This window comes from Corvus cornix, chromosome 1A (assembly GCF_000738735.6).
Source record: "Corvus cornix cornix isolate S_Up_H32 chromosome 1A, ASM73873v5, whole genome shotgun sequence".
Classification (NCBI taxonomy): domain Eukaryota; kingdom Metazoa; phylum Chordata; class Aves; order Passeriformes; family Corvidae; genus Corvus; species Corvus cornix.
The window spans coordinates 43,105,830-43,119,518 of record NC_047057.1 but is presented as its reverse complement, the minus strand read 5'-3'; the positions used below and the strand labels follow the sequence as shown (position 1 = coordinate 43,119,518).

Here is a 13,689-nt window from a genome sequence, read left to right as displayed (position 1 = left end):
TCTTTAGTGACAAAGAGACCTCAGTGTCTCCATATTCTCTCTACACACTTTGTGAAGATTTAGCAGAAATTCAAACCACTTTTATATTGCACTGCTTTTTGTTTACAAGAATCATAGATGCAATTTTCATGGTGAAACCTCTTAAGTGGCTCCCAACTGGACACACAACTATTTTAAACTTCACACAGGGGTGCCTCTGCCTCTCTCCATCTCCCATGGGTGGACTCCAGCTGACAAGCACCCTTGTCACTAGTGTGGGGTACTAGCTCTGCTGCAGGAGGTCCAAGTCTTAAACATTTCAAGTTTTAGGTGTTTAAAGTGACACTAATAATGAATTTTTTTTATGACTTTTGTCCTATAACTAGTCCATCTGCTTAAAACTAGAACTTTTACTTTTAGCTATAGATGTAAATTAATTTAATCTGATTTAAACTATTAAAATAATCTACTTAGTATGCATGAAGGAAACAGTTTTATATATGCTTTGTAAGAAATCCCTAATAATCTTTAAAAGGTGTTGAAGGGCCTGGAGTTCTAGCAGAGTGAAACACTTAAGCACTTATTTTATTTTCAAGCACATAAATAATGCAAAAAATACTGATGGAAAGGATGCATTTTTTCCTAAACAAGAAACACGGCAGTACAAACATATACTCATGAAAAAAATTGATGACATATTTAACATTAGTCTTACTGAAGTCAGTGAAAGCTGCCCATGAATTTAAGGTTTGCTTTTCTTTTTTGTCTACTTTTTGTCTTTTCTACTTCAAAGCTTCTTTTGAGATATTCTGAATTTAAGAAGCAAGGTTTTAAAAATTATGAAAGAGGTTGTTACAGGCTTTATGGTTAAAATCAATCAGATAAAATTGAATTAAAGTAATTACGTAACTAAGTTTTAAAACTAATATAACTCATTAAAAGTATCAGGATATATTTTATATTTTCAATATTTTTCATTAGCTTTTCCCTTAAAATATGTATGTCATTGTTCTGGCTTTGAACATGGATAGTTTTTCTGATATGAAGTTGTTACTTTAAGTTTGGACTAAAAAGGAAAACAAAAATCTTCCAAAATACTTAATGTGAGAAATATGTGTCTGTCTTTGGAGAGCAAGTTGGCTGAAAAGAGTTTGCTTTAGATCAATGATAAAAGAAAATTGCAGGAGGCACTGGAGAGTATTATAACTTTGTAGAAATATATGTAAACAACCCTCTGAACAAAAAGGAAAAGGTAAGGTTTAATCTTTAAAGAACTGAAAAGATGTTATTAAAAAATTCTTAGCAAATGCTTTTGCTCTCTTCTTCTCCTAATCAAGAATTTTGTCTTTAAATAGCATGACAGCATCTGCATTTAATAAAAATCAAATAAAATATTTCCGTAGAAACAGATGGCACTGGTTTTAATTCTTTGTGGCCAATTCAGGTATTATGAGAATGAATTATGATGTAAGTGAGCTTTGCATGTAAAGTGTCTTCTAACAAAAATTTTGAATAAATGTACATTTTGGGTTACCTGTTTCATCTAGACCAGCTCTTATCATCTGATAGAACATAAAAAATCAAATGTCTTCAGCTCTGTGGCTGCTTGATATTGAGGCCAGGATTTCCTTTTTTTCCTGCCTAGGTGCTGAGGTGCCTTGGCTATTTCAGGGGTTAAAAGCTGTAACCACTGATGCGTATATATGAGGCCGTATTCCTAGAACACGGCTTGTAGCCTGACTCAAGCTATTACAGTCTAACAACAGGGACCAATAGAAAGAGAAGAAGATCCAAGAAGGCTGAGGTAAGCCCAAACTCTGAAGCAATGTCAAACTAGAAGCAATAGCTAATAAGGTGTGCATGGAAATACATCTGGGAATACTAGTATGTACTTCCAGTTTTATATGCTGCTAATTCTTAGGAGGACAGGAAACAAACACAGTGGTTAGCAGCCAAAAGCGGTGAATTTACAGTGATTTCTAACTGGCTTCAGATAGCTCCAGGATCCTGACTAACAAGGTAAATTGCTTTATATTTAATTTTTAAATGCTATTAAGGTTATGAATATTTACAGAGTAAGAAGGCTGCAAATTCACTGTGTAAAATATAAATGCTATTCTTTAGAAATACTTTATTTGTCCCTTTTTTTGGAATGCTTCCAGATAGCAGTTTCTGGGGCTGGAAAAGCTATAGGATACTGCACTTGTTGCTGCTAATAACAATGTTGAAAACTATTAAATTACTAAGTATCATATGCAGCAACTTAACTGAGCTCTTAACTTTACTGATGCATTAATCCTATGAGAGAATATACTTTTTATTTAAATACTATTTTTTGCCAAAACCAACCTCCTAATTTTGACCAGAAATTTCAGCTTTCAGTTGTTTGCCTCTACATTGCAAAATGCTTGTTAATCTTCTTGAGGCAGCAATCAAGATAAGAGAGTTTGTAAAGCACTGTTTTTGTGTTACACAAATATTTCCTTTTGGAGTAAATTATCTGTGATGATTTTTTTCATCATTCAGTGGTGAAAGAGGCTAAAAAAAAGCCAATAATTAAGTAGGAAAAATAGTTTGAAGGTGCACTAGTGTATATGAATAATTTGGTTAGGATTTACTTTTTGTGGACATTTGTTAAGACTTATTTTTTGTGTCGTTTAGATCAGGCATTTGGTTTTGTCTGTTTGCTTTAGGGAAGGAAATTTCTAACTTTGGATATGAGAGAGTGAGGCGGGGAATGGATTAGTCAAACATATTCCCTCCAAGCGTTTTAAGAACATGCCCAACAAACAGCTGTTAAAACAGTATTTGATCTCCGACTTTTGAATGAAGACAAAAGACCCTAGAAAATCTGATCCAGATGCCATTATAATTTAAGAGAGAGCAAAAACAGAAAAGGGGCTATGATTGATTTTAAAAGGAGGAACACTGACTACAATAGTATTTATATCATTGGTATATATGGTAATGATATATTTTCTGAAGATTATTCATTATATAATGTAGATCAGAGGTCTTTACAGGAAAACTTACACAAATTTAAAAGAAGCACTGATTTATTGTCTAAAAATGATCCATATTTTCATAGTCTTTGAAATGACACTTGTATGAACACCAGTTAAGCTCGTAGCCAATGTGGAGTCTAAGCTGAATCAGGTAAATGTTTATCAACAGATAGCACTGAATCATTTATACCTCTTACATTACTTTTCAGTTTTTCCTTAACATGCCATGGATAATACCCTAGAGGACAGAATTTAGCTGTTTATAAGGGAAATATTATTTTATATGCAAAACTGTTTTGTTAATCTAGTATTCTGCTATGGAGTTTTGTTGAGAAACAGCTAATTGTTTTTTTCCCCTTCCAAGGCAAACACAATGATTCTAAAAGTCTATACAAGCCTTTTGCTCTTATTCTTGGTCAATTCTGTGTGGACTCGAACTGTGAGACAAGTTTATGATGATCTGGGTCTTGACCATTGGTCTCACTATACTTCTGAGTGTCCACAGGAGTGCTTTTGTCCTCCTAGTTTCCCCAATGCACTATACTGTGATAACAAAGGACTAAAAGAAATACCTCCAATTCCAGCAAGAATTTGGTACCTCTATCTTCAAAACAATCAAATTGAAACACTTTCAGAGAAGCCTTTTATGAATGCCACTCATCTGAGATGGATAAATCTGAACAAGAATAAGATCACAAATGGTGGCATTGAGAGTGGTGTGCTGAGCAAGCTGAAAAGACTGCTTTACTTATTCCTTGAAGATAACGAATTGGAAGAGGTGCCTGCCCCATTACCAGTGGGTCTGGAACAGCTAAGGCTAGCTAGAAACAAAATCTCCAGAATCCCAGAAGGAGTCTTCAGCCACCTGGAAAACCTTACCATGTTAGACCTGCACCAGAACAGTTTGTTGGACAGCGCTCTTCAAAGCGACACCTTCCAAGGACTCAACAACCTTATGCAACTCAACATAGCAAAAAATTCACTCAAGAAAATGCCTTTAAGCATTCCAGCTAATACACTGCAGCTGTTTTTGGACAACAACTCCATCGAAGTTATACCAGATAACTACTTCAGTGCAATACCCAAAGTGACTTTCCTTAGGCTGAACTACAATAAATTGTCTGATGATGGTATCCCTCCAAATGGGTTTAACGTTTCATCTATTCTAGACCTACAGCTGTCTCACAATCAGCTCACTAAAATTCCACCAATCAATGCTCACCTTGAACACCTACATCTTGATCACAACAAAATCAAAAGTAAGTATGTATTACCAGTGTGGGAACCTTCAAAACAATATTTTAAAATGTCTATTTAACTATAAAAATACTCTTTGAAGTAAAGTGATTAAAATTATAGAATCATTGAATAATTTGGGAAGGAAGGGACCTCTAGAAGTCATTTTTTCCAACCTTCCTGCAATAAGCAGGGACATCTTCAACATGATGAGATTTTTCAGAGCCCTGTCCAGCCTGACCTTAAAATTTGCCAGGGATGGGCAACTGCCACCTCTCTGAGCAAAATGTTTTAGTGTTTTACTGATTTTACAGCATATTTGTCCTACTAAGATTTATGTCCTCAAAAGTTTTCCATTTTGTGTAAGTGAGATAAGGTTTTGTACCTAAGGCAACAGAAGCCTATTGGTTTTCATAGTTTCACGTCTAGGACTGTTTCCAAATTCATCCAGCTGTAGTGGGGATGTGGTTAGGAACATCAAATACTCTATATAATGAAATTATATGCTCAGTAAATACTTTTTTTCATACCAAAAGCCAAAATAAAACTTTTTATTTACCTCTGCACAGAAGGAAGACAAGTTTCTGTATTTATCTTCCTTTCATGGTGATTTAATTGAATACATGGTCCCTTACCAGTATTTTGGGCCACTATAGTTCACAAATATACTAAAAATAATGGTTTGGCTTTTGTATGAAACAAGGACCTATGAAAGGAAGATACCTATTAATAATTTACATTTGTTCACTGCATCTGGCAAAATAAATGTATGAAATCATGCAAATAAAAATAAATTTTGTGTAACTGGCACATATTTAAGTGGCCTGCAAGAATTCTAACAGTTAATCAGTGTTAAAGCTTATGACAGATGTTTTTTCTGAATATATTTAATTGCCCCCTGGTTACAAAGGGATTTATTTGAATTGCTTCACTGCGAGGCCTCAGGTGCAGACTTTATTCTGTCACTTTGAGTGGACACAAAATTGAAATCACTGGAATGTAGCCTGTCCAGTTTAAGAGCAGTTTTGTGCATAGGTAGTATTTAAAGAGCTGTCCAGTTCTCTTCCTTCCCTGAATAAATTTGACAAAGCTTAAGACCATGAAAATTAACTTTCGTTGTGTGTGTAAACTCAAATCTCACATTCCAATGACACCTGAGTACTTGTGGAACTAAATCATGATAGCTTTCCACAAGCCTTGTATTTCTTAATGCCTTTACCACTTTCCAAAAATCATTGTCAACTCAAGCACAAAACTGACTTTAGCAAAAAAAAAAAAAGAAAAAAGAATTCTTAGTAACTGAATATAAAATAGTTGCAACCTGATACCTTAAATAAAAACCAGGTATTATATAAGGCACATTTTACCACATAGCATAATAGTTCAAGAGGTAAGGGGTAATGGTGTAGTCTTCATGAGACTTTGCTCTAATAGATGATATCTCAAAGGGCCTTTGGGATTGCAAACAAGGAATGTAATCCCATCAGGTCAGAGTAATAAGACATAACATTATTTCTGCAGATTGATTTTGTCTTCTTAAATCCAGATCAGTCATTATTTTAAGATAATCAATAAAAAAATTTGAAAGAAAAATAGCTGTAAAAAAAAAAGATGGGATCTGGTTTCTCCACAAAAGAGTCCTTCTGAAGGTTTACTTTTATGTGTGCAGTACAAGCCCTTTTTATAATATTAGTTTTCAGGTATTCCCTCACAACTGCAAATCACTGCTTTATTTCCTATTGGTGAGTTGTTATTGCAAGAGTTCAGACATCAGCATTTTTATGAAAATACCATTTGTCTATGTTTTGCTGTATGTTATTTTGTAAGATTAATTCTCTCTATGAGTGCACAGCCTCATTTCTCTGGAGACCATTTATGAAGATATAAGGCCTTCTTCTGAAGCCCAGGACAGCCAATGATAGCCTCATCATTTGTCTCAGTGGAACAAGAATTTCACCTGCATTCCTTCCCTAAGGATCTAGTCCCTTCCCTAAGGATCTCAACACACAGAGGAAAAATTACTATTCTAATTTGGGAAGTAGAACCAACTTGAAACCAAAACTAATTATGGCTCCAACAGATTTGCACCACATTTATTCCATGGCATTTTAAAACACACATGCCAACATATTTACCTAGGAGCCTTATGAGGCTCTGGGGAGCTGTTAAATAGTGGAAAAGAGAATGTTAAAGTAAGCAAAGACAAGCTATGAAATGATGATGTAGCAAGTGAGCAAGGGTAAGCAGGTGGTATTAGAGTGCTATCAAAGACGAAAGGGAGCAAACAGTAAGTTCCCCTAGAAGAATAACAGGAGATTGAGATAGATACTCTGAGATAATATTATTCCACATGTAGAGAAAGGGAGAAATCCTTGGGTCAACTACCTACATTTTGTTTCTAAATTATAAGTTTCACTGGAAAAAAACCAGGATCTCCTGCAGTTCTTCAGCAGACATACAGTATTAGCCATTTAGGAGAACCTCTTTTGCAGTTTTCCCTTATAGCAGCTCAGGGTTTTTATCTTTCAATATTTTATAACATAACAATTCTGTTGACAAGCAGTTGAATTAATCTTTTTCGAATAAACTATTCCAGATTTTTTAATCAAAAAAGTCAAACAGACCTCCTACTCAATTGATGGAAAAGGGTACACTATTGCATAGGGAAACTCATCCCATGTTAAGGAGATGTCAGTCCCCTTTTGGAAGCATTCATCTCTCTCTAGAGTTTATAAGCAGAGTCCAAATTGTTTACTTAGACTGACAGTTAACCTCTACATGGATCAGTTTAGGCAGGGTGAATTGTACCTGTGGAAGGAAAGACCTGTTCCTCCTGCTTAAACAAAATTCAGTAATATATCCATGAAGAGGGTTAAAAGAGAGAAAGAGAGAGGCTTTTACTCCCCTGATAGTTTGGGTAGGATTTACTGTTTATGGGAAGAGAACAATAAAACCCAAACCACTTCATACCACACATCATTAGGAAATAACTTCTTCCTAGGTGGCCTGTGGTTAGATAACTGCTGCCTCACTTCAAGGCTGGAGTAATTAACCCAGTGAAAAGGAGTGCAGTGAGATAGTTTCTAGGTCAGAGAAGACAGAGATTTAGGATGCACTTGAAGCCATCTTGTCTCTATGAACAGTAGTGCTGACCAAACAAAGCAGATATTTTCTGCTACATAGTGTTGATTCACCTAAAACTTTTAATAGCTGCTTTCATAATGAAAATTCTCAAGCTTTCTGTGTTGCAAATTCACACATAAAAATAAGTTGTGGCTTGTTTCTTCCAAGAATATAAAAAACTTTGCCAATATTAATCAAATTTCACAAGATAGACAAATACATTTTGATATCACAGATATAACAAAAGTTTCAGGCCTTGGCCAACTGGATGTATTTATCTAGTTTCCATGACAAAGATCAAGTCCACTCCCAAGATGTTGCAAACATCTGGGCAGTTTTTCAAAATAGAATGGAGGAAAAAAAAATAAAAGTAAGCTATGGGAAAAAAAAGTAAGTTATGTTGTTATTTTTACATCATAACATTTATCTGATATTGGGGGTTGTAGTCAGAAGACTTGTGCATGGTATCATTACTAAATATAAAGGGAGAAAATTTTTTTTCCTATTTCTTTGTTCATAAAAATTGTGTTGAAAAAAATCTGTTACATACACATTCTCCATTCACTTTTCTTCAGTTGGTCTGGGACCAAGGTCCTCAAGCAGTCAGACCAACCAAAAAATATAATTTGGTCAAAGGAATTTGACGTCTTTGGTAAACAAACACCACTTCAGTGTTTTCACAAGACCTTTCTGAGGCTGAAATAGGGCAGCAGCTGCCTGACTATTTAAAAACTGAAGACAAAATATAAAAAGCATTTCAACCAAGTGATGATGCAGGGTTAACCTAGAGGAGACAATGTGAAGAACCCAAGCTATTCAACACTTACAAATATGGGTAATGATTGAAACCATAGTTTCAAATTTTATCTGTACAGAAATGAACTATGTGTGATGTATACAGAATTTTAAGAATTTGTTGGCTTTCAGATTAGAAAGAAAAATATCCCATTGCACAAGTTATATTCCTGCAATTAAGACCAGCTCTACTGAATAGTGTGAGAGAACAGAAAAGTACAGATGTTAAAAGTTACAAACACTATACTAAACGTTCCTCTGATTCAATACGGTCATTGTTTTGAATGCAAGATCTTCATTAGGGAATATTATCAACCTAAAATTAATGCACTGTCATTGAAGTAAGATGTTCAAAATCCCTCAGCAGTAATATTAATATTGTCCTCCTCACTCAGAGTGTAAAGAGCTATTTCTCAATGCTTACCATGTCTTTGTCTAAATTAGTATCCTCTTTTTCCAAGGTTAAATTATGCATCTAGTGGCCTTTTTTCATAATTGCAGCACAGTAAACATGTGATTCACTGTTCTAAATCACCTTATATTATGATGCTTTTTTGCTCCATCAACAAAGTAGTTAAATGTTGACAAAAGCAACAGTCTCACATGCAAACATCAGTGGAAGTTTACTTTATTTGTGTCCTAAGTGAATTTAACCTTCATGAATTTTTCCATAACCTAACAATGTTGATCTATATTTTCAGATGTCAATGGGACTCAAATATGCCCAGTTTCCATTGCCTTAGAAGAAGACTATGGTCATTATGGCAACATCCCTCGCCTCCGATACCTTCGTCTGGATGGAAATGAAATTCAACCTCCAATCCCACTGGACATCATGATTTGTTTCCGACTACTTCAAGCTGTTGTCATATAAAGATATTGCAGAGTCACTCTTGTACTCTGAGAGTGATAAGATACAAGTCTTGCTGGAATGAAACTTGTTCTAAGTCATAAATCAAGAAGTAACAGCTTTATTTGACTTTAATTTTTTTCTTTGCTTGTATCTTTTCTACAACTGAAAAGGCTGTTCTTTCAGAAGAGATTTTGTATGGACCTGAAACATGTGCTTAACACCTTACCCTATAAATTCCTAATGTGACTATATTGAAAATCATCATTGTAAGGTCCCAAATATTCCAAAGAAAATTCTTGCCTACTACATCTTTCTTTACTACATTGTCAAATGTGACAATGCCTACCCTGCTAACATCATTGCTATAGACAAATTGTATGTCCTTATTTTGTTATATAGTAACTAACACAATGAATTTGGGTGCACTTGGCCAAATGCATATGCTAATAAAATCATGAGCTGCATGATTACTAGTTATCAGAACTGCCACTGACATTTCAGATAGTGACTTGTGGCGAATAACCACTTAACATGCAAATAACCCATAAATTGCTGTCATCTTTTGAAGACTAATACTTTTAAGGCAAAAAGTATGTGAGGCTTAGCATCCAAAGAAGTATACTGAATATATATAATTGTAGGGATTCATTAAGTGAGTTTCAGGACTGGAATAAACTGATCCAACTCAAATCCAGGGACAAGAGAACATGAGATGTAATCTTGTTCTCTCAAAGTCCCAGTTTTCTGCTGTTTTATTCCATTTCTAATTTTGACACCATTTCTTTCTGCAGCTTTGGGATCATCATTGAATATTTGGTTAATTTTAGTTTGCAGAGAAATACAACCAAGAATAGTAATGATTACATATTTCGTGGACTAGGTACTTCATAAAAATTTGAATGGCTAGTTAATACAATGGTGATGAAGAGAAAATTAAGAAATTAAGCAATACATCCCCTCCCAATTATTTACTGAACTAGGCAAGCACTTGCATAGGAATTGTATCAATTAAGCAAACACAATCAACTCAGAGCAGTATTCAGCAAACTGCTAACTCACATATATGCACACAATAATACTGGATTTTAGAGAAGTGCAGGTAATTAGAACATGATACATTAACAACTCACTAACAAGGGAGATACCAGAAGGCAACTTTTTATGAAATATGCTTGATTTTATCAAATATGGTTGATTTTTTTCTATTTTGTAATATTGGCATTTCAATAAATGACTTGAATATTAGAGTCAACTATTGACTGAGAGAGTATGACATTCTTATTTCTGCTAGCCAGCACAACAGGCAATCCATCAGTCATTATTTTAGTCTTCTTGCATTTCTAGATAAATGCAATTAGTTGTTCATTGATGTCTTGCATCTATTGATAATATTTTAAGACTGACCTCAGTAGTAAGCATTTAAAGACCATGCATGTGGTATAATTTTTGCATTGAAGATTAGGTATTTTCTTAAAAGTAGATTTTTAAAAGTGTTGAGAACTACAGTTTCTAAGAAACAATCCTTTTTATCTGAAAATCAGTCCTTATTCTACTCTGGAGAACTTGTGGAAACAACCTAGTATAGAAACCCAGTATAGAATTAACCCATTCAGAAATCCTATCGCAAAGCCATTTACTTTTGTTGTTCTTTTTATGTGATTGCTGAGAAACTCTTGCCCTTCTAGCAAAAGTATTTTCTGTACCTCTGTGTTCACCCTATATAAAAAAAATACAGATTTTAAAAGTCTTTACAATATGTATGCATGTCATCTAAGTTCTTTACTCAATAATATAATAGTAATTTATTTTTGGAAAAAAAAATATGTGACAATACTATTAATTAGATTATAACATCTATTATGTTCTGGTCTTGGAAATTAATTTCTGCTTTAAGCAAAAAACAAGTACATTTACTCCAGAGTGAATATTCAAAGGCATATATGCATATTATTAATATAATTTATAGTTCTAATCATACAGCAAAGCACCTTGAAGGTCCAGTAAAAAATTATTACTTTTGAGGTACCATATACACATTAAAGAAGAAAAGACTAAACCTTCCCCAAAGAGATGTCAAGCTTACATAGAAGAGAGGTTGAAATGTAAAATCATAAAAGGGTACTAGAGCATCAAGGTACTCCATTTTCTGGATAGGGGCCATATTATGTGATGGGATCAGAAGCACAAGATCTGATGAAATAATTTTTAACAGTTATTTTTATCAGCTGCACTGCTATTTGTCCAATACAGTGTAATTCGGAAATCATTATAAATCAGTCCTTCAAATAGTCAGTACTTTCCTATGGAACAATTCTAGAACACCTGCAGACTGATGCTCAAGATTTGTCTCTGTCAAATCCCAGTTAATCTGAGTGAAGAGAAGAATTCTATTGGGATGAAGATCTGCTGCTGCCAAGTGCTCTGTACTCTGCACCTTTAAGACAATGCACTGACTCCACATCTGGGAACTATTTAATTAAAGAGAAAATTTTAAGTATCCTCACTTAGGCCAATTTGTTCCATCTTGAGTCTCTCTCCCAGAACCAGCTCCATGAAATAGAATAAAAAATAGCTATGTTGCTGCAGTGACCTTCACAAAATATGTCAGTATTGATTGGGGGTTAAGCTTCTTTGCTGCATGTAGACAGCCATTTACAACAGTTTTAATATTCTTAAATGTCCTGGGAAAGTTGGTAAAATTTCCTTTCAGACTACAATAGAAGGCCTAAATTGCATTATTGTGTGGAACTAAACAATGTAGGCTTTCAGCCACTACACAGTCAGTTCATTCATTGTGCCAGAAGACTATTAAAGGAATATGTAAAACACATTGTCTTTTTCCCAATGTTGAGAGATGCTAATACAATGTAAAAAGCATCACTGTGCTTGAAAATCTGATGTTAATTCTTCCTAATCCAAGATTGCTCTAAGACTCCCCACTGATATTTCCTGGTTCAGAAAAAATTGTGTTCTTTTCCTCTGAAAGGAGGGAGGAACTCAGCTGTCCTGTCTGAAAGTGCAGCTGGCATCATAGAAGAGCCATTTGCTTGCCTTACTTGTCAGAATACATTGCAAAGAGTTTTGAATGGAATACCACATACAGAAATAAAGACATTTACAAGAAGCTGAGAACGGGTCACCATAAGCATACTGCAGTCACAGTTGATCATTAACCAAACCACAAACATCTGGGACTTTTTTGCAGAAATCCATATTACATATTAGGTACATTTGAAATTAAGGTTGTTAACACAGATGTGCTATCACCTCAGTCCAGGGTACAGACAGTTGCCCTGTAAAGAAAAATATTAAAGCAAAGTGAGAGACTCAAGAACTGAAAAATACCAAGGCATTTCTGACATGCCTGCCAGCATAATTGGAGGCTGGAATGCTGGATCTATCAAAAGGCTGTGGGGTTTTATAACACAACTGGATCTGCAAGAAGAAAAGTCCTTTTCAGATGCTGCCAGCACAGTTAAAATTTTGGCCACATGCGTGATTCTCCCTGCTCCATGCTCTTCTCTGGCATTTTCTGTTTCTTTCTCAATAGTCCAGTTTGCTACCACTATTCTTCTTCAACATTTTGAGGGAAAAACACCACCATAACAATTGTGAATAGAAGCCAGTGGCCACAGCAGACTGTGTGACACTTGAAGGAAGAAACACAAACACTGAGGTAAAAATTCAGAAGACAACTAGAAAACCAATTTGCATGTTTGCAATTTCTAACTCTAGCACTTATCCTGAGTCATTGAAGGGATTTTCAGTCACCCTTGCTGCACCCAAGTGGTTTCCAATGTTTGCTACAAGTAGCTGCTGTTCACTTTTCCAGCCTAGAAAAACTATTTGCTGATACCAAATTGCAGCTAGTTTCATTACCTACCTGGGATCAGATTACTGTAGCATCTACATTTCTGTGTTGATTGTTAAACAGCTAATATCCCTCTTCTGCCATGTGTGGCTGAGGATCGTTGACATTGTTAAAATCAGCAAGTTAATATCTTTCTCCTGACTGAAAGTCTCCTCCATAATTGCATTTTTTTACCCAGAATTGCTTACCCATTTAAACATGAAGAGAGGCTCTATAGGGCACCACATTCTCTGTGTAGTGATACTCAGGAATAGTAATAACCACTTCACGTCAAGAGTAAGAAGCAATATCCATAATTCATATCATGTTCTGCCCTAGCTAAGTTACTATCTCCCTCATTAGTAGAAGTGATATTGCTTCTAAGTCCTGTGCTTGCCCTAGCAGTGCTAGTTCCAGCAATCTACACTTTAATGAATTCAAAACCTTTCCAAATACAGTTTTTTCTTATACTTCCTGTGCTGTTGCCAAGAGTCTGTACATTCTTCTTACTCTTTTTGTCTCGGTTTCTGTAGCATTGGAATGAGTCCAAAGGAGGGCCACTAAGTTGATCAGAAGGCTGGAAAACCTCTCCTGTGGAGACAGACTCAGAGGGCTGGGACTGCAGCCTGGAGAAGAGAAGGCTTCAGAGAAGTTGTGGGTGACCTATGCTTGGAACTGTTCAAGGCCAGGTTGGATGAGGCTCTGAACAACCTGGTGTAGTGGAAGGTTCCCTGCCCATGACAGAGTTGTTGGAACTAGATCTGTTGCAATCTAAATCACTCTATGATTCTTATATCCATTTGACCAAACTCTCTGCCTATCAGCTTCATTTAGTTTTGTTTCTTCAG

At 35.3% G+C, this 13,689-nt stretch overlaps 1 protein-coding gene across 2 annotated transcripts; it reads left to right on the top strand.

Annotated features, from left to right (window-relative positions):
* The first annotated feature begins 1,151 nt into the window (after positions 1 to 1,151).
* KERA (keratocan) lies at positions 1,152 to 11,826 on the top strand. 2 transcript variants are annotated; one of them, XM_010413812.4, is made up of 4 exons: positions 1,152 to 1,231; positions 1,625 to 1,783; positions 3,349 to 4,243; positions 8,840 to 11,826. In XM_010413812.4, the coding sequence occupies exons 3-4, from the start codon at positions 3,358 to 3,360 to the stop codon at positions 9,010 to 9,012; spliced, it is 1,059 nt and encodes a 352-aa protein (XP_010412114.2). In that variant the 5' UTR covers positions 1,152 to 1,231; positions 1,625 to 1,783; positions 3,349 to 3,357; the 3' UTR covers positions 9,013 to 11,826. The 2 variants fall into 2 exon arrangements, with proteins under 2 accessions (XP_010412114.2, XP_010412113.2); XM_010413811.4 differs by lacking the exons at positions 1,152 to 1,231; positions 1,625 to 1,783 and adding an exon at positions 1,791 to 1,998.
* Positions 11,827 to 13,689: the final 1,863 nt, after the last annotated feature.